This window comes from Chelon labrosus (genome assembly GCF_963514085.1).
Source record: "Chelon labrosus genome assembly, chromosome: 23".
Lineage (NCBI taxonomy): Eukaryota > Metazoa > Chordata > Actinopteri > Mugiliformes > Mugilidae > Chelon > Chelon labrosus.
In genome coordinates, this window is record NC_140356.1 from 5,007,192 (window position 1) to 5,026,956 (window position 19,765).

The following is a 19,765-nucleotide window of genomic DNA, read 5'->3' on the forward strand; positions in this document are numbered from 1 at the left end:
TTAGAGGCCAGTCACTGTTCTCTGAGAAAATATTCTCAAGAATCCAATAGTTTAAAGCAATTACCGCATTATGTTAATCATACACAACTCTCTAGTCTGGCCCATGTGCCCCATTTTAACCACGAGTGCAACTGTGTTGATCCTGGTCCCGAGAAATAAAGACAGAGTGAGACATCTTTCCGAATGCCGCTCTGATTCGAGGAAAGCAAGAGACTAGCGAAGTCAGTGTCGTGACGCGTTCGCGGCGCCTTTTCAGGTCACCAAGACGTGCATTGCACCAGAGGAAGTGTATTGTCTTTGGTCTGGTTTCGTTTGATGTGCTGTGATAACAAAAAAAGATTTATTAGCACCGTCATAATGTCATCGCACGTCAGACCACATACTTCCTGCCAGACAGTTAACGTCAATTACGTTAGTGATGGGAAATTCAAATCAGTGCAGCATTTAGCTTTCTGAATCCACCCCCCCCCCCCCAAAAAAAAACTCTCATTTGAATGCGTTACACTTCATAAACCTGTAGCATATATGCTCCATAAATCTTAATGTAGTCCAGTGGCATTCCGCCAGTCTCACTCATCTTCAGGCAGAAAGCTGTATGTTAATTACGGTATCTTATTCTCTGACTTAAAGGATGCTGATTCATGACTGAGGCCAACTGAAATGAATGTATAGTAACTGTTCTGCGTTGTCAGTTGTGCACGGGCATGAATGAATCCAAAAGGCGATAAAGGAGGAGACGTGTGTGAACGCTTCCCTCTTTCCTTTATTTTCTAGAGGACATGGGGTGTTCCATTCTCACCCATCTCTCACATTTCCACCCCCTCCAACCCTCTCCGCCTCCTTTGAAAAAAAAAAAAAAAATACGGGAGGAGGAGGGTGAAAGAAAAAAAATGAAGTCAATTATACGACAGCCAGGCTCTCCGAAGCTCCCTCCTCTCCCCTATAATACTACTACAGCTGGTGGCTCCACATGCGCCGCGGCGCTCCGTAGCCTTCTCCCGGCACTCCGGCTCCAGTCTATAGGCATGTCGGCAGTTGGCTCTGACGGGACGGCGGACAGGCCAGCAGGTAGGTGCTATGTACGGGTACGGGTCTCATGGCTACGGCACTACTACTGTGGTAATCATGTGTGTAACTCAGCTTGCCAAATTTATTTAGAGCCCCGGAATATTGGTTAAAAGCCTACTTACTTTCCTCGGCTGGAGAAAAGGTAGCATTTCTGCTTCCACAAATTAGTTCTTCTAAACTTGTTTAGTCTCTAAATGCGAGTTTAGTTTTACTGACATTATACTGAGTGATTTTCAGGCTACTATTTGCCTTGTTTTGTTGTTTAAATTCAACTTTATGGTTACATTAAGACGACTACACAGCGACTGCCGTCAGTGGCAACCGTAACGACACTAACTAACTGGACGGAAGCAATGGGCTAATAGCTACGTTACTTTAAGCAGCAGTTGCAGCCGCCGGACACCTGCCCACTGTACCTAATAAAAGAAGCCAACGGTCGTGTCGCGCGCGTCGCCGCATCCCCGAGGGGTCCGTCCATTCATTATTCTACACTACGCGCTCATGTACGTACGTCGGGGCGCGCGCCGAAGAGAAAGCTTTGTTCCTTCTCGAGATCCCTCGCTCTCACGCAAACGTTATGGAAACACGTCACTGTAACCATGGCAACGACTTTCTCCCAAAGTTTTTATTATAGTTCTGATTTTGCCAAACTGTAGGCTACCCACACGTTGCCCGTGCACCGCGGCCACCATCTTTACGCCGGCTGCTTGAGTAGGTTTATATTTGCCTAACCTTCACCAAACTAACCCTCAAGGAGCTTAGTTCGTCACGTGTTTCCACGATGAGTTCACCTGCATCCTTTCTGTTGGGCATGGACTTCGCTCGTTGGGCTTCCTTCAAAACTGGGTCAGTAGATCAGTAGAGCAGCGTTGCCTCCACCGAGCAGCAGGGGGAGTTAGTCGCTCCCTGCCGGCTCTCAACAGCACACACGCAGGAATGTCAAGTATGAAAGCCTTTCACGCCAGTCCCGCATCATGAAGTTCTGTTCCGACTATTAAATACCACGAAAATCACACAGAAAAAAAATAATAAATCAATAAAAAAGCATACAGACAACAGGAATTCACTTTTTTAACTGTTTTAATAATTCGCACTCAATACAAATAGAAAGTTACAAATAATACAATGTCAGTTGTGCATTACCTTACAGAAAACAATAAGTATGGAAAATCTCTTAACTTACTTAAAATCTGGTAAAATACATTATTATTATTAGTAGTATTAATATTATTATTTTAAAACTAAAAGTTCTAAAAGCATTTATTAAATTAAATTACTAATATGCAAAAATATGTAGCCAGTTACATTTATAACAATGTTATGCTATGCATTTGCGTGTTTTGCCTGTAAAATTACAACAATAACTAACGACATATATTAATTCTAAAGCATGGTCCTTATAAAACTTTCTCTCCCTAGTTATTTTACGCTCATGCCAGTATAGATAATTAATACATGAAATAAATAGATAAAAGTAAAAAGTGTGGGCTAAATGATTAAATGCTAGTAAAGTTGTTAGCTAACAAGCTAGCTTTATTGTTTAAAAACGCATAAAAATGTCAGTAAACCCTTTTAAAACCGTACCTGCAATATAAACTGCTTCCACACTGTATTTCCATATGTTTAAATGATAAAAACATAAATAAATTCATGTTTTCTCTTCATACCTCAGAGAAAAAAAAAAGGCCAGCAAATGACTTAGTGAATGTGTGTGTGTGTATATATATATATATATAAATTTTTTTTCAGTGCTATATAATATACATCTGCACGGATCAGCAAACTTTTAAATGCAACACTTTGTTCCCAAAGTGGTGCTTTCTGTTTCTGTATTTGGAGTGAATGAAATATTGAAATGCCAAAGACTATGTCGATTTTTAAGAAATATATATCCATGGAGTATATAATTATGTGATCCAAAAAGAAGCTTATTATTATTTCTATTATTGCCAGCAACTTTCAAATTCCATGTCGCTGTATTCTTTGGTTCACAGTATTTGCCTATTAGTGTCTGTTTTTTTAGCTATTCAAAAACACATGAGCTTTGTAGAATATGTATTATGTATTATATATAAAAAAACAAAAAAAAAACCTTCTACTTCTACTGGTCACTTTATATTTATATTTCTAACAGGTCACTTTATATTTTAACATAGTTTATAGTTGTATAAACATTTTATTTCTAGTCACTTTCTATTTTTTATATAGCTTTTGTATTTTATGTTCAATGTATGTTACTGCTACTGGATGCTTGAATTTCCCTCGGGATTAATAAAGTATCTATCTATCTATCTATCTATCTATCTATCTATCTAATAGCCTCCTATTGCCAAACATCCACAATGCTTGCACATGCTGGTTTGGAGACTTGCAGCAATTGTAGGTCAGTCAACCAGAAATAACCTAAGAACACGCTGTACTGTAACCGTTGACTTCTCTGCATCTATCCACGGCTACAGAAGTAGCGTTTACTGCGTGTCAAGCAAGGAGAGACTCTGAGCTGTGGAATAATGTGACTATAAAAGGTTTCAGAACAGAACACAGCCTACTAATATAACTCTGAAATGAAAGGGCAGTTAATACAAGAAATGTTATATTTAACTCTTGTTCTATATGTGGCCCAGTTACATATGTGGCCCATACAGTGTCCTCAAAGGAGTGTTACCTCTGGAATTTTCCCTCTCTGTTCGTGTTTGCACACATGTCATAAAATAGCACAGTCTGTTACGGATCTTTTCTAACCAGCAGCCAAAACAATGACACCTTCTGCACAACACTGCTAACTCTACTTCTAATACCCACACTTTTAAAATCCTGTAATCCTTTGCTACTACAAGCCTAAAGCGCGATTCTGAGGGATCACATTTTTAACATAAGGAACCTATTCACCCATTCAGTGCAATAAATGAATGGCCAAAAAAAGCTTACAGCCATGGAAAGATTATGTGACAACAGACACCAGCACTGACAAACCAACATCTCGTGACTGCAAATGCTGTTGAGCTACAACAGTATTTAGGTGACGCTGACAACGCAGTGCTTTTTTCTTCGTTCTATTTTATTAGCATTATTGAATTTTCTCTGCATTCAGTAGCTTGTTTTGTGTCTGGTTGTAGTTACTCTGTGTCTTTTTTGTTTATCTTTTTGTTCCTGCAAGTTTTCCTGTTCTCATTTTACTCTTCTTTCTTATAGTTTATGTCTATTCTTAGTCATCTTGGGTCTGTGTTCCTTTAGAATCTTTTTTTTATATGTACTTTGTACTTGTATTTCAATTTTTTTTGTGTTTTTCTCTAGTTGTTTTCTCTCTTTGTGGTTGTTTTGTGTCTTTATGTATTTACTAAGCATCGTTTCGTAGTTGTTTTAGTCTCTTTGTAGTTGACACAATCTCACAAGACACAACACTCAACCACTCTTTATCGCACGGTCATGTCTTGCGGTAGTCTTCTTACAGCAGTGGTTGTAATTGTTTTGTAGTTTGTATTCATTCGATTAAACTATTTGGGAACTCCTGTGTTCAGCTTTACCCTCAGCACTAAACACACAATCCTGCTGCTGTATTTAAATGGCGTCGGGCAGTTTCGACTCAAATCTGACGAACTATACATCATTTTCAAGCACAAAGCTTCGCAGCCCAAATGGTTTTCTATCTACGCTGCCAAATCCTTATGTAGTTCACTGTTTCCACAATAAGAGTCCAATAAACAAAATGATTCCAAGCTTGTGAATGGTGAATGGATGTTTGGTTGGACACAAGCCCTTGGGTGCAGAGAAGTTGTAAAAGGCGTCCAAATAAAATAACTGGATGGTAAACTGGTTATTAACTTAATTACAATATTTATAACAAGCAAGTCCAGAAATCTGCAACAAAAACAGGAAAAAGGAGTGTACCATAGTAACACAGACGTCATTGGACAAAAAGAGTCCAACGTATGAGAGAGAAAAAAAAGGCTTGACAGATTACACGATGACTGCTTTAGGGTGACGAAACATGCTGCACGTGACTGCAGAGCAAGCAAGTTGCTTTTCACGCCCATAGGTAAACATTAGTGGGCGGAAACCGGAGCACTAATGGAATAATAAAACGGCAAACGGTGGTGATCCCGGGCGACGTTGATGGATTTTAACAGTAGCCTTGAAACAGCCATCTGTGTTGAGTATCAACAAAAGGAAGCGATCCTTTATGCCTGAGTCTGAGCGCTTTGCAAAAGGGATACGTAAATACAGACCTTCCCAGCATTGAAACACACACTTCACAGACCGGCTCTTTGAGCAAGAAGTGATAAATGTTTTCTTGTTTGAAAGGATAGGAAGGTATTTTCGGAAAGAGGATGTTAAGAACTGTAAATACCAATCTCTACATCTGAGAAGCTGAGAAGGGATTTTTTTGCATCTGCCATCACATTTATGAGCTGCAGTGTGTGGAAATATGTAACTGTTAAAAATTCGGCTTCGCTTGTGGAACTAGCTTGTTCTGAAAGTACATTTTACAAACTTGCTGATATAATCTTTACCAAATAATCTGAAAAGTGCTCAAACTGTAATGTCACGTTGGACGTATTTGATACCCTGATAGCATTTGAAATATGACTTATTATCAGTTCATTAACGTGTTATACTTACCTCCCCCCTGAAAAAAAATTGGACAATTTAAATAGTATTAAGTCTTGTAATGCACAGAAAGTAAATAAAGTTTCCTACAATGTACTGTTAGTCACACACAAGATGTCAGGTTTTAAACCCAGACTGTATCCAGACCTTTGCTCTGGGTGTTGAGTCTGTCACATCAGTTTATAACCTATGCTCTGCTTAGGCTCTCTCGTTAACTTTCTTGGCCTGTTGCTGTCAGAGCTGTGCTGGAGTTGGAGATGTTCTGACAGTCTGTGCTTTCTCTGCTTTAGTGTAGTTTTACAGCGAGATATTTGAAGCTCAGGTGCAGAATTGCGGTTTATACAATAAATATGTTCCGCAGGTAGTTAGAAATGGACACTTTTATTTTATTGGTCTTGTATTTTTCTTATCTCTGACGCATTGTTTTTTACTGTTCTAAACTGGGTGCTTCCATTGTGATTTATATCTATATATAATTTAAATCAGGTCATGTGTACTCCCCTTTGTTGTATCAAATTCAGGATGATCAATACCTTGAATGTATTCAAGTGGGACTAATTGTAGATCGTGCATACTCTTTGTCACGCAGAGGCTGTTGCATCTCCACTACAGGTGGTGGTCTGTGTTCCTGCGTTTCAGGAATACAGTATGTCATCTGCTGCCCTGCAGGCTTGGCCTCTCGTCAGTACTCTTGTCACGACAGTTGCTTTTGGCTCGGCTGGCTCGGGGCAAGGATCGTCGCTTGCTAGATGTCATATTTTCAATCAGTAAGGTGCTGAGGGAGAATTTCCTAAAAAGCAAGGAAACGGTGTGATACCGCCATCAGCGGCGGGGAGCTGCCGTGGGCGGAATGGAGAGCCGGCAAGCGCTCACTCCCACATTCCACATCCGCGTCACTGATGACCCACTAAACTCCTCTGGAGGGATTAAAGAAAATGATGTCAATATTGTTAAAAGTTCTCTCCACTGCCCCTCTTCTTGATATGGAAATGTTTGGAAGTTGGGCTTTTGTACTTGAGAAAAGGGTAACCACTTTACTTCTTAAAGATTCACTGACATATTTCTAGGTCCTATTATATGAAACAGAAAATGACTTGTAACCCTGCCTATAATATACAACGTGAAAAACAGGGTTAATTATAGAAGTAACTTTCCTTGCTTAAAGTGAGAAAAACAGGGGATGTGGGTCAGTCTCACTCAATAGCCACGTTGAAAAGCTTTCTTCCCTTTTATCAACACATTTCTCACCGGTAAATGTCACAGCTGAAAGTATGGGGGTCCTGAGAAAGAAGTAGGTCATTGTTACAGCATTATATAAAGGTTAGGTAAGAAGATAACCCAAACCCCATTTACTCTCACGTGCCTCATAAACACGCGAACTGTGAGCGTTTGGCGCCATTTAATGGCAACTTTGAGCCAGTGCACTGAGAGTTTGCCTGGAAACAGATGACTACAGAGCAGGGCTGAGCCGAGGTATTTTAAGTCTGCGTGTATACGGGGGAGCCCCTAGACAGAAATAAGAAGACAGAATGGAAAAAACATTTTGGCAGCAAATGTTTCTGGGTCAGCTTTTAAAGTGGCAGAGGCCGACATTCCTGGCTGAGATATGGCACCAGGCACAGCTGTTCATCAGTCATCACAATTGTTTGAACAAAAAAATAAGACAAAGATAAGATCCTCTGAGGACAAATAATGAACCAACAGACAATGGAACATCTTGGATGGTTATGGGGAGCCGAAAAACAGCCTGGAAGCAAAGAAACTGAACAAATTGTGAAATTCAATCATGACTAATATTTCCACTTACAGAGTTGAAATACTTGGGTTTTTCAGTATAATGCTGGTCTTCTTAAGATATGCAAATCCAATTTTAATTTTGTATGTATTTATTTATACTTACAAAATTGTAGAAAATTCTAAACCTGTATAAAAAAATGTAACTTTGGCTATTTTAGCCATATTAGCATTAACCATTCATCCATTCTATCAATTCATGAAACTAGGTGTACATTCCACTGAAATCATGACCAGTCCTTGTTACTCAAGGTGCTGCAAATTAGGCCTTTCATAATTAAAAATTATATAATGAATTTAAAAAGAATTAAGAATTAAGAATTAAGATTTGTATGCAATATTTTAACAGATTGTGTTAAATATATATATTTTTAAATCCATCCTATACAGATTAAACTAAAACCCACCAGATATTTCCACAGTACACTAAATAATAAATAATCATCTTCACTCAATTCCTCTACAACCCCACTGGCAGAGCAATAATTCATTAATTCACTGACAGTATTACAGCAGCATCAGGCTGATGAATTCTCGTGAAGTGTCTCACATCTCTCTGATGGTTGTTTTCATGTATCAGATGCTGCTGCAGAGGAAGACAGGCCAAGCCAAACAGTCTCCTTGTTGCCAGCTGTCGAGCTGCCAAGGAAACGAAAGGGAGACGTGGAGGAGAGGTCAGACGCCCTTGTACGGTAAGAGGAGCGTCACGTTGTTTGCGGAGAAAAACAAACGCGGCGTTTTACTCATATGTTTTTCTCCGAAACAAATATGATACTGTACAATGCACGCGGTCTCTCTGTGGAATATTAAATGACACATAAATCTGTCCTTTCAATCTTGCAGGCAAAGCCCCAACTTCCAAATGGAGGATGACCTCAGCAGGTACATCGTCCTCTTGGCTCTTTTTATGTATTGTCTCATGAGAGAATACAGACAATGAATCCTAATTTGAATCCTTTTATTTGCAGATCTGAAGGAGAGGATCAACAAGTCAAAATGAAATGCTTCAGGTATTCTTAAATCAAATTACTGTGTCATTTGGGCCTGAAAAAACCTTTGTGGTTTTGATTAGTCTGATTTAGTTTGTGATGTCAACATCTATTTTAAAGCAAAACAACTTAAAATAGCTACATTATGAATGTCAGGTAATTGTTTGTCTCTAAAACAGATGACAGCAGGTAGAAATTTGAAAATGAATGTGGTACAGCCTGTCTGACAGATGAATGTAACTGCAGGGAGCCTCACCGGCAGATTGAAAAGCGGCGCAGGGACAAAATGAACACCCTCATTGATGAGTTGTCGGCCATGATCCCTGCCTGCCAGCCGATGGCTCGAAAACTTGACAAACTCACTGTGCTGCGAAAGGCAGTTCAACACCTGAAAACCCTCAAAGGTAACTTTTAGCCCACTCTGTAATTCAAAATGTCACTAGCATCAATTCTGTTGCTAAAAGCTGTGTTTTCAGCTGGGACGGGCAGCGCCTTTACAGACACCGACTGCAAGCCTTCCATCCTGCCTCAAGATGACCTCAGGCACCTTCTCCTCCGGGTATACTTGCACATGTACGACTTTGACTAGTCTCGTTTGAGTTACTCTGCATGTCTATTAATATTTCTGTTTATCCATCCATCAGGCTGCAGAAGGTTTCCTGTTGGTAGTTAGTTGTGACCGGGCGAAAATCCTGTTCATCTCAGAGTCGGTCTCCAAGATCCTCAATTTTAGCCGGGTGTGTTGCACTGCTACATCACACATCAGTTTTATATTAAAAAAAACGAGAAAACAGTGTATCCTGCCGTGTGAGCTGACCAAGCTACGCAACATTGTGTAACATAGTTAACAACGTGGTTGGATTTTCTTTCTTTGGAATGTTAGCAAGTTAGAATGTAACACAAAATAAAATGACATTTAATAAAAGTTTGTCAGATAAAAAATAGTTAACAGGTTAATTTAATAATATAATTTTTAAAGAAGTCCCACTTTTTTTGTTTAAACTTCTGCAGGTCAGTTTAACAAAGCAAAATCATTGTATTCTTTTTTTACTTTATAGTTAGCATAAAAGAAGATTTAAATAGCATATAGCCTACAGCTAGTCACCTAGCTAAAGCTAACTTTTCTTTTAAATGTAGTCTAGCTGTGTGATGTTAAACATCCATACTGTGTACAATTGTAGCACTAAGGTCGTGTATCATCAGCTACAAGAATAACTATAGCTGTTAAGCTAATAGTAACAAAATGTGTTTGCTAGCAGGGTTTGTAGATGTGTGTAATCTAATGGACCAGTATAAAGTATTTCCCTGTTATGTCAACCATACGAAATTCTCTTAGCATTACCTAGCCACTTTGCTAGCTCCATAATAATACCTGCAGTTGTTGGTTTTGTTTGTTAAAGAAAGCTATTAGCTTCAGGTACAGTAAAATGCTAACAAGCGGGACAACTGGTTCTGTGTGTGTTTAGCTGCTTTCCATTGAGCTAGCAGCACACGTTCCCAGCATGAAATGACAAACAAAGTAAACGTTATCTGGTGAAGCGGAACATTTAGCAGTCCGCTCTCCCTTTGGTGGAGACCAAAACAGAGCAAAGTGACAATTAAAGTGGACAGACACACGACTCCTACTTAACAATAACACTAATAATGCTTCATATTTGCTTGGTGTGTATGATCAGCTGTTGGCTTTTATGAACTGACCGGGGGTAAAGAAAAAAATAATCAGATGAGGAGCATAAAGCTTTACTGCATATTTATTTTCTACACAATATCCTGAATTTTTACATTATTAATTTTTATTTTATATATATTTTTTTGAGTTTCAGAGCTCCTTATTAAAGTGTCCACTTCATCTGCTCTCCGCATGTTTTTCAACTTGTGCTTCTGGCACATTTTATGATTGTGCCGACATAATAAATCTCTCTGACTCAGTCTTCACATAAACTGTTGCTGTGGAACATGCAGATTTTATGAGAAAACAACAGCAGATGAAACCTTTTATTCCAACTCTGATAAAGGTCTGACCATATAGCAATTAAAGGCTACTAAACAAGGCGTTTTATTTATTTATTTATTTAATTTGACACAGATAGCAGTCTCTAAGCTTGCATTTATTTTTTGAAAGTGAGTTTAAAGTGCTTGATGTTCCAACTTTTACATACGATCGTGGGCTAGCAAGTGAGGAATGTGGATTAGGAGGGATAGAAGAGAAACACTTCTAAAGAAACCTGATTCCATGTCTGCAGGACAGCATGTGTTATATGGGGGCTTACCACTAAACCATGGACTGGATACAGCTGAAATTGGTTGCATTCAAACCCCCCCAGTTAATCAACAACAATAAGTATGTGGTGTTTAATGCACAATAATGGCAGGGAATTTATTGAGTATATTTATATATATATCCTCATCCTTACTCAATATGCTACAGATATGGTTCAAAACTCTTGCTTAAATTGAAAATATATAGACTATTTTACACTACTTTAACATATTAAGTTGTTTTAAACGTATATTTAACATCTACCAATGAAGCGAAATGCAGAGATATTAAAATGTGACGAAATAGATGTCGTTTGATGTATGTCGTTTGTATTTATAGATGGAGCTGACTTCGCAGAGCTTGTTTGATTTCATCCACCCCAAAGACATCAACAAGGTGAAGGAACAGCTGTCGTCTTCGGAGATGTACCCACGTCAGCGCCTCATCGATGCAGCAAGTAAATCTGTCTGCAAACAATCTAGAAGACATCCAGTTAATGCTCGTGAACGCTGTATGTCATTGGTCAAAAATGCCGTTTTTCTGTGTTCAGCTGGGGTTCAGGTCCAGGTGGACACACCCGTCAGGGCGTCCCACTTGTCCACGGGAGCTCGGCGGTCCTTCTTCTGTCGCATGAAGCACAGTCGAGTGGCAGGGAAGCACGAAGACAAACACTCGCTGCCCGGTACTTCCAAAAAGAAAGGTGCGTCCAGGCTAGTCCTTCCTCGTCATCTAGGTATCAGGTTATACTGGCTGTGCTGTACATGTGACTAGCTGATTGCCACACTGCTAGTGAGGGAGCCAGCATGAATAAAACAGCCAATCTGGTAATCTGCTGATACAAGCATAACTCGTGTGTTTTGTTTGTCTAGAGATAGGTTCACATGACTGCAAGTTGCACTGATCTGTGCAGTGTTATGTTTACAATACAATGGAACATACAGTATATGCAAAACTGTCACAACATTTGTGTATATGATTCCTTTCTGTAACTGTCTGTGTTGTATTAAAATAGCGAAATATCAACACATCATTTTATCTATTAACTGATATTACTGAATGCACACTAATTAGTAAAACACATCTAAACTCTAGTTAATCCTGCTTTGTTATTTCCAACACCTTTTTGACTGGGACCTAAAATGATCTCAGAGATTAAAGATTTCACCTGCAACAGGATACAAATGAATCTAGAAACACAGAAAGCACATGAACTGACCCTCTAAAATCAACAGCCCTCAGCTTTATTATTTTGGATCATTTTGTTTCCTTTACCTTCAAGTGAGATAGCTGAGAGGAGCAGTCTGTTATTCATCCCAAGATTGGAAGCACTCAGCTTTGTGTACACAGTCATGTTCACTCCAGTGCCTGCAGGGCACTCTGGCCCGAGCAGATGATGAGGAGGACAGAGGATGTGTGCTAAGAAATTAATAGGACATTTAAATGTGTTCCTAGGCAATGAGGTCAGTTTTCAGGCAACCAGTGAGTGAAAGTGGAAACGTAATGCCTTCCTTGCTTACATAGGAGGAAAGTAAAGGAATTATCTAATTAGGATCTGGTGCAGATAGATGAGGGTCCCCTCATCCTCTCGCTACCTGCTGATGAAAGTTTGCTGTGGCTGAATGTAAGTAAGTGAGTCAAAATCTTAATTTCTTCAGCTGAGCTGCTTTTGAAAGATATCAATTACAGTGAGTACTTCTTATAAATACAGGAAGTGTCCTCAAACCAAATAGATCAAATGTTGCTTGGATACATTCTTAAACATTGTGAGGAAATAAATATATGATGATTAAATCATACGACTTTTAACAATATGGCTCAGTTTTAGTGAGTGAGTCAGAATTTGACCTTTTTTCTCCCAAACAGATGCCACAAAATCAAAATACCTTGTCCTCCTCCACAGGAAGTAGGTCAGTGTTATGGCATTGTATAACTGTAAAGTCAGATGGTGGTCCAAACTCCAGTTACAGTAAACTAATTGGAGCTGCGGAAACCGGGCGTTTGGCGCCACTCAGTGTCAAATCTCTGCAACTGCAATAACTTACAAAGGGAACCAGTTTTGGGAACCAATTTATTTTATTGAAAGCATATATGATTCTAATCAGTTGAAATGAAGTCAGTCCCCCCACCCCATTGTATCCTTTATAGTCAACTTAAATCTAAAATATATTCTAGACCTGATATATTTTATTATTCAACACAACAATTCCATCAATAGCACTGGAATTGGTTACGTTCTGCTGTAAAATATACATAATACATTGTCCAAATATAGTCAATACATAAATTTAAATTCTGTGAAGCCTTTACTTTGAATTGTAAGGTGGTTTATTATTTCTGAATTGCAACTCCTTAAATAACATTTTATTTAGACCGCTTCTTTTTTTGCCTACAGACACTTACAGGTACTGTACACTCCACTGCACTGGATACATGCGCAGCTGGCCGAGCAGTCAGCTGGAGACAGACGGCGATGGCGATAAGGAAACCGCGAACCTGACCTGCCTGGTGACGGTGTGTCGCCTCCACCCTCACGCGTCCCACCATCCTTCCAAAGAGATCAACACCAAGCCCACAGAGTTTGTCACCCGTTGTGCGATCGACGGCAAGTTCACTTTTGTAGATCAACAGTGAGTTTCTTGCTTCTAACTACGTCCATCTGCACTATTTATCTTTGCTCTGGATACACGGTTCGGCCTGAGAATGGCAGAGGCGTGCTGTGGTGAGGAGGCCTCTGAGCGTAACGGCACGAGTTTAGAAGTTCATATGCCGGTGGAGATAATCCTTTCTGTTTTTGCTGTTGGTTCTTAGAAGGAGCTGTGCATCTTGATGGCATCACATGAAAATCTCTTCTCATTTTTTGGGAAGTAATTTCACATCACAAGTACAGTGAATCACCTTATCAAATGATGAATGTTACACGAGAGGCTCATCCTACAGTATTCACCTCCATTTTCGCTTGTTGCTGGTTTTGATCGGCGCAATCCTGAGAGGCAGCGAGAGGGCCCTCTCACCAGGACAACTAAACTCTGTCTTCATCCTATTTTTGTTTTCCAGAGCGACAACAGTCATTGGTTATTTACCTCAAGAAGTTCTAGGCACGTCGTGTTATGAGTACTTCCACCAGGACAACCTGCAGCACCTCGCTGAGAAACATAGGCAAGGTAATGGAGTACACACAAGGCTGAAAAAATGATTTAAACTTAAAACTAATGCATGAAGTATGTATTAAAAAACATTTAGTTAATTTGAAGGCGCTTCAGACTAATGCCATTCATATTTTACTGTACTGGCCAAAGGGCTTGCAGCAACATCTACTCACAGCTCTCTGATGACACTCCTTGTCCAATCTCTTGGCAGTTCTCCGAAGCAAAGACAAGATTGAGACGCAGTGCTACAAGTTCAAAACAAAATATGGCTCCTATGTTTCGCTCCAAAGCCAGTGGTTTAGTTTCACAAACCCATGGACCAAAGAAGTTGAGTTTATCGTGTCATTAAACAGGGTTATCTCGTAAGTATTGATTCTTTGTCTGTGATTACCTATCTTGACAACACCTGAGATACGGTGATGTTATTTGGAGCAGGAGATTAGACGTAAAATAAACTCATCCATTGATCTATTTGAATTTGTTTCATACATGTTTAAAAATGCAGTGTTCATTAAGCAGAGCAAATGCTCCTTTCCGCCAACAGGGGGCCTGGTCACACAAAAGACGAAGAGGAAGCAAAAGCCCTTCAGGGTAAGACATGAGCAATGTGGTGCATATTCATAAAACAACAATTTATGTCTTGTGTGTCACCGTTGCCGTTTCTTCTTCAACAGTAGACACGAAGCAAATACCTTTAATTCCCGGCCTCTCCAGCGGTGTGGGCACAATGATCTATGCAGGCAGCATAGGGACGCAAATCGCAAACGAGCTTATCGACACCTACAGGTACATTCTATGTAAAAATGGTACAACTGATGGGGGAAATTCTTTTTCTGCATTTCACCCATCCATTTGTTCACACAGTAGTGTGTACACTCGGTGCAGAGGGAAGACACTTGTGTAGCAAGTTGGGGGTTAGGTGCTTGCTCAAGGCATCTCAGCCATGGACATGTGGGGTGGGGGTCCCAAGCTGCATCTCTAACCACAACACCCCCGAAAAGATTTTTTTTCTCCCCGTCGGGGAATCGAACCCCGGTCTTCCGCGTGACAGGCGGAGATACTGTCCACTATACTAACGAGGAGATGAAGACGTCAATGTGGGGGCGTGTCTCAGGAAGCTTTGGCTCCTCCCTCTGGTTCCTAATAAAAGGTGGAAGAGGAAGGGTAGTGATGGTGGGGGTTGAGAACTGAGACGAACGGAGAGGGTTTGGAGGCCACGTCTTTATAGGGAAGCAGGAAAGGAAGCAATTCCAAAAAAGAACAAAAGGCCAAAGCACACGAAATCCACAAGACAAAAACACAAAAAACAAAACAGAGATCAAATTGTTGAGTTGTTTCAAGTGTGGCATTTTGCATTTGGAAACTGTTGTTACAACGACACAAGTGAAACAGGCAATTCTTAGTCTTCAAAAACAAAACAAGAGAGGGATGGCTGTGGCCAAATCAACAGTTAAATAGAATCTGAATCACAACATCCAGCCTAGTGAAGAATACTCTTCAGGAGCTAGGCATATCATAAACCAGTCTACCATAAACTACAACAAAACATCTCTCCCAATATAACTGCATAAAGAGCCCAAATGAATATTTATGGTTGACTAAAGTTTCAATATTCATTTTATTTTCTGACCTGTTTTTGTTGCAGGGTGAACTCGTCTCCATCGAGCGGAGCTTCCAGTCCGTTTGGCGCAGCCCAGGAGAAGTGTGCTATGGTTTCCCCGCAAGCCAGCAGGAGTGTGAGTGACCTGAATGAAATCACGTTTAATGGAGGGAAAATGACACTCTTTCCATTAGCAATTACTAACGCGCCGGCTGTAATCAGTGTGCTTGATGACCTGCTGATTGTGGCATGAACTTTTATTTTTTGTTTCTTGAAGGAATGGCAGGATTCAGTTTTAATGCATGTATGAGGGATATTTTGATATTCTGGTTGATTTTTATTGCAAATTATTAGTGACAGATGTAGTTTTTATGCAAATTGTGGTCATGTTCGGTATTTATATGCAAATGAAAGCAAATCTTTCACAATTCTACATTTTTAATTCAATTTAATGGAGATAGAAAGGAATTTCTGGCGATGAAGGAATATAAACACTGCCCATGACCAGACAAAGCTCTAGTAGAATAGATAGAACTATCTACGTTTTGTACCGTATATATCTGAGATCAGTTTCCGCCACAGCATGCTCACATGTTTATTCAAATGTGAGATAATGTGACTGAGAAAAACAGCAGCTTGTTTTCCTGAGTTTAATTACACACTTCAGTGGGAAAGGTGAAACACCGGGCCATGTGCAGCCTTTTAATGTATAATGACTCATTGCAGGCATCCAGCGGAGAAGAGGCAGCAGGCACTTCATCACAGTCCCACTCCCAGTCTGACTCAAGGACAACGACGGGCGCCAGCAGTGCAACTTCTGAAAGTGCAGGTAATGTCAGCAGGGTAATCATAACTCCAGCGTATTAACAGTTTTTCCTCTGCATCTCAGCAAGGAAGGGGAAGATAGTTGGACTGCACACGCAAAGGCCTCTAAAGTAGTTAATGATGCTGATTCCATGAATGACTTTATAACTGCAAGCCCTTAAGCATAATTTGAACAAGATGTAAACAATAACATCTAAATCCTATGTCATTTTTTGCAAATATATAAATGAATATATAAATATATATGGCAGTATAAGAATATACGTATAAGGTAGTATAAAAATATATATAAGGTAGTATAAGAATATATAAGGCAATATGAGAAAATGAAAAGGCGATATAAGAATATATAAGGCCGGAAAAGAATATATAAGGCAATATAGGGGAATATGTTTATTCAACATAGCAATTCAGAATGTGATATGTAATTATTTGCCCATACTGACCACCCAATACACACCAACTGGTGAGTAAGGTACTTCTTTTCTGCAACCTGAAGCACTGCAGACAACAGAAAGCTGTGTTTCTGTTGACATCACAGTGATGCCTGAGGGGATTCCTCTTGTCTTGAAGTCTTGTCTCGTTGTGTTTTGTTTGACCCAGGCGAGCCGTCCCAGCTGGACTTGGACAGCATGGTGGTGCCAGGCCTGAGCAGCTTCAGCAGCGACGAGGCAGCTATGGCGGTCATCATGAGCTTGCTGGAGACGGACGTAAACATGGGTCAATCGGGGGACTTTGAGGACTTACACTGGCCCTTTTAGAGGGCGCCCAGGTTTCACACACCCTCTTGTGCCGTTTCTTGCTGCCTTCCGAAAACTTTGGCCGACCACTTAATTCTGATATGGCTGATGACTGACTTGGCCTTGCAACACTGGACTAATACCAAAGGCTGCAACATGTCATAGCTGAGGATGGGCATATGAAAGTTTTAGTTCATAGGAAATATTTTGACTATGGTTACCTTGTTCACTGGTTGTTTTTTGCTTGAAGGAAATTGAAGGGAAAGCGTCCCAGAAGCCTGCGGTGATTCAGTGTCTTCCTCAGTGACACTTGAGCATCCTCGAGGGGGGGCTTAGACTGAGACTTTCCACAGAAGAACAGTCTATTTGTTATCTATCTGTGACCGAGGTCTGGAGGGGAATCAGACTCCTGCCATGGGCAGTGCTGCTAGAAAAACTCCTTAAACCTTTGACACTTGCGTAACCTTCTGTGATAACTGACATGTTTTTTATAACATGGTCTGATTGTTCCTGATTGTTTTGTACTGATTTTTTTAAAGACACACGTTAAGTTTATGGTAATGGGAAATGTTTTGTCAAATATTGTGTCCAGTAAGTATTGAAGAAGGCTAAAAAGAACGTTCACACTTTAACCCCTTAATTGAGAATTGCAGATAAATATGCACATTTGGAGGTGCCTCGGGCCTCACACCAACACCACTGGTCCAGTTACATTCCATTTTTGGACATTTCAGCAAGCGCAGCCACAGAAAGCAGTCCGGGTAGGTGGAATAAAGTAATAACATAATAAAACAGGAAAGGCAGAACTTATTTCTCTTCTTAACTGATCTGAATCATCTGTGTTCAAAAATGATTCCAGCGTGTCTGATTATCAGACCACGTATACAACGTATGCAGTAAAAATATGTGCTGGATGTATGTGCAATGAGAGCTGGTTATAAATAAATTGTTAGACTAAAAATCTTCAATGTTCATATTAAAACGTTTTACATTATCATCCGCCAGCACCGCACGCACAGTTTCCGATTTCACCCATCAATGAGATCTGATGCTGTCAAAACCTACCAAGTGAATGTGTTTAAAGGAGAAAGCTCTACTTCAAGACAGTTTTTCATAAAGTAAATACTTGAATATTGAGTCTTGTTTACAGTTTGGGTCCCTGCATAAGTAGTAGGCATGTTACACAAAGACGGCTGAATTCTATCTGACTGATCTGATTAGACAGAAGGAAACTGAAAACTAACAATAAAACGTTTTAAAAGTTTAACCAATCAAAGCCACCTTGACAGTTTTACATGAAAAAATGTACACAAACATTTTCCTTTTGCAGAGAAGTATGATAATTGCCTGCTGGTGAAAGTCTCTTTTATTAAGTAAAGAAATCTAAGGGAAGTAGCCATACAACAAAACAAATGGGGGGGGGGGGGGGGGGGGGGTCTTTACATGGAGTGTTTTACATAAAGCTTGTAAAGTCTGTTTCTATGTTGATTGTGCACTCAAGGACTGAGCCCTAGTATGCTTAAACTGTGTGTTCACGTATTAGATACTGTAACCCAGACAGTTCTGTGAAGCTGATTTACTGTACAAGGAACTCCTGGAGACATACGGAAGGGCCGCCATAGATGGAAGAATGTTTCCCAGAGTCTTTAGGAGGACAGGTCTGACCTGGTTGTGTCATGTCTTGGGGGTCAGTCATGTCCACTTATCACTGCAACCTATTCAAAATGAAAACTCCATTTTGAGGCAACGTTGTTTTAAAAGCAGCTTTTCAGGATCTTGTTAGTGACAAATTTGAATTTAGAAGGGCAGGCGTTAATTCTTCATTAACTACGTAAGCATATGTGAAGGTGGATCTTAGTTAACCTAGTGACTGGCCTCAAAACATCACACAGAAACTCTGGTTATATCACTGGTTACCTTGAATCTTGAAAGTATAACGCGATTCTGTTGCCTTGAACACATGCTGTTTCTGATAATGTTCACAATGCTCATTTTGGCTTCAAAAGCAAACCTGACATAAATTGCTGTTGCCATTTAAAATGGACACTAAAGCATACTGAATATACCCTGCTATCAAAAGACAAAATATCTTATGTCAGTTTGTATGTGGTAACTGTTGTTGATGTAGTTCTTGTAACAAGGAATGGAAGCTGAAGTCTTTGACAGTAAAACAATTTTGTTTTTTTCCAGAAATGGTCCAAATCTCTTCTTTCATTTTAAAAGATACGGTGTCAAATTTGACATTCAGAGCAAAAACATATTTAAGAGAGGTGTTTGTCCTCACAAAATGCAGCAGAATTTAAACATGGTGGAAGTACTGTTATTATTATCACTTCCAAAAAGTACTTCAAAAATGTCCCATTTTTAAGACCCATACAGAAAATAAAGACAATAAAAGATGCTCCACGTTGAAATCATTAAATGTAAATAATACTTCATATTACCATAATTATATATACATATACCTATATATTAGAATAGCATTCACAGCACTTCTGAAGTGGCAGGACAGTGGCTGGTGTAGAATAAAATTTGACGATATGCTGATGATATTCTATTATTTCACTCAGATTGTTTATGTGATTATAGCTTACAGACTGACAAAACATTATGCTACAATCTCACTGACTACTAATAGTGGTTGTAAATGGGACTCAATGTTAATGCTGGAAATATCACGAGGAAACGCTGCCATGCTGGCAGTTTTTATTTGAATCCTGCCAATTTCAGCATCT

The 19,765-nt window shown here is 39.7% G+C and overlaps 1 protein-coding gene across 1 annotated transcript; it reads left to right on the forward strand.

Annotated features, from left to right (window-relative positions):
* Positions 1-847: 847 nt before the first annotated feature.
* Positions 848-18,423, forward strand: LOC311508682 (protein cycle-like). The gene is made up of 17 exons (XM_084573589.1): positions 848-1,068; positions 8,051-8,162; positions 8,314-8,352; positions 8,439-8,480; positions 8,706-8,863; positions 8,936-9,018; positions 9,104-9,196; positions 11,059-11,176; positions 11,270-11,419; positions 13,112-13,346; positions 13,774-13,880; positions 14,077-14,227; positions 14,410-14,456; positions 14,540-14,651; positions 15,511-15,601; positions 16,192-16,294; positions 16,894-18,423. Exons 1-17 carry the CDS (start codon positions 891-893, stop codon positions 17,049-17,051), a joined length of 1,977 nt encoding a protein of 658 aa, XP_084429715.1. The 5' UTR covers positions 848-890; the 3' UTR covers positions 17,052-18,423.
* The last annotated feature ends 1,342 nt before the right edge of the window (positions 18,424-19,765 follow it).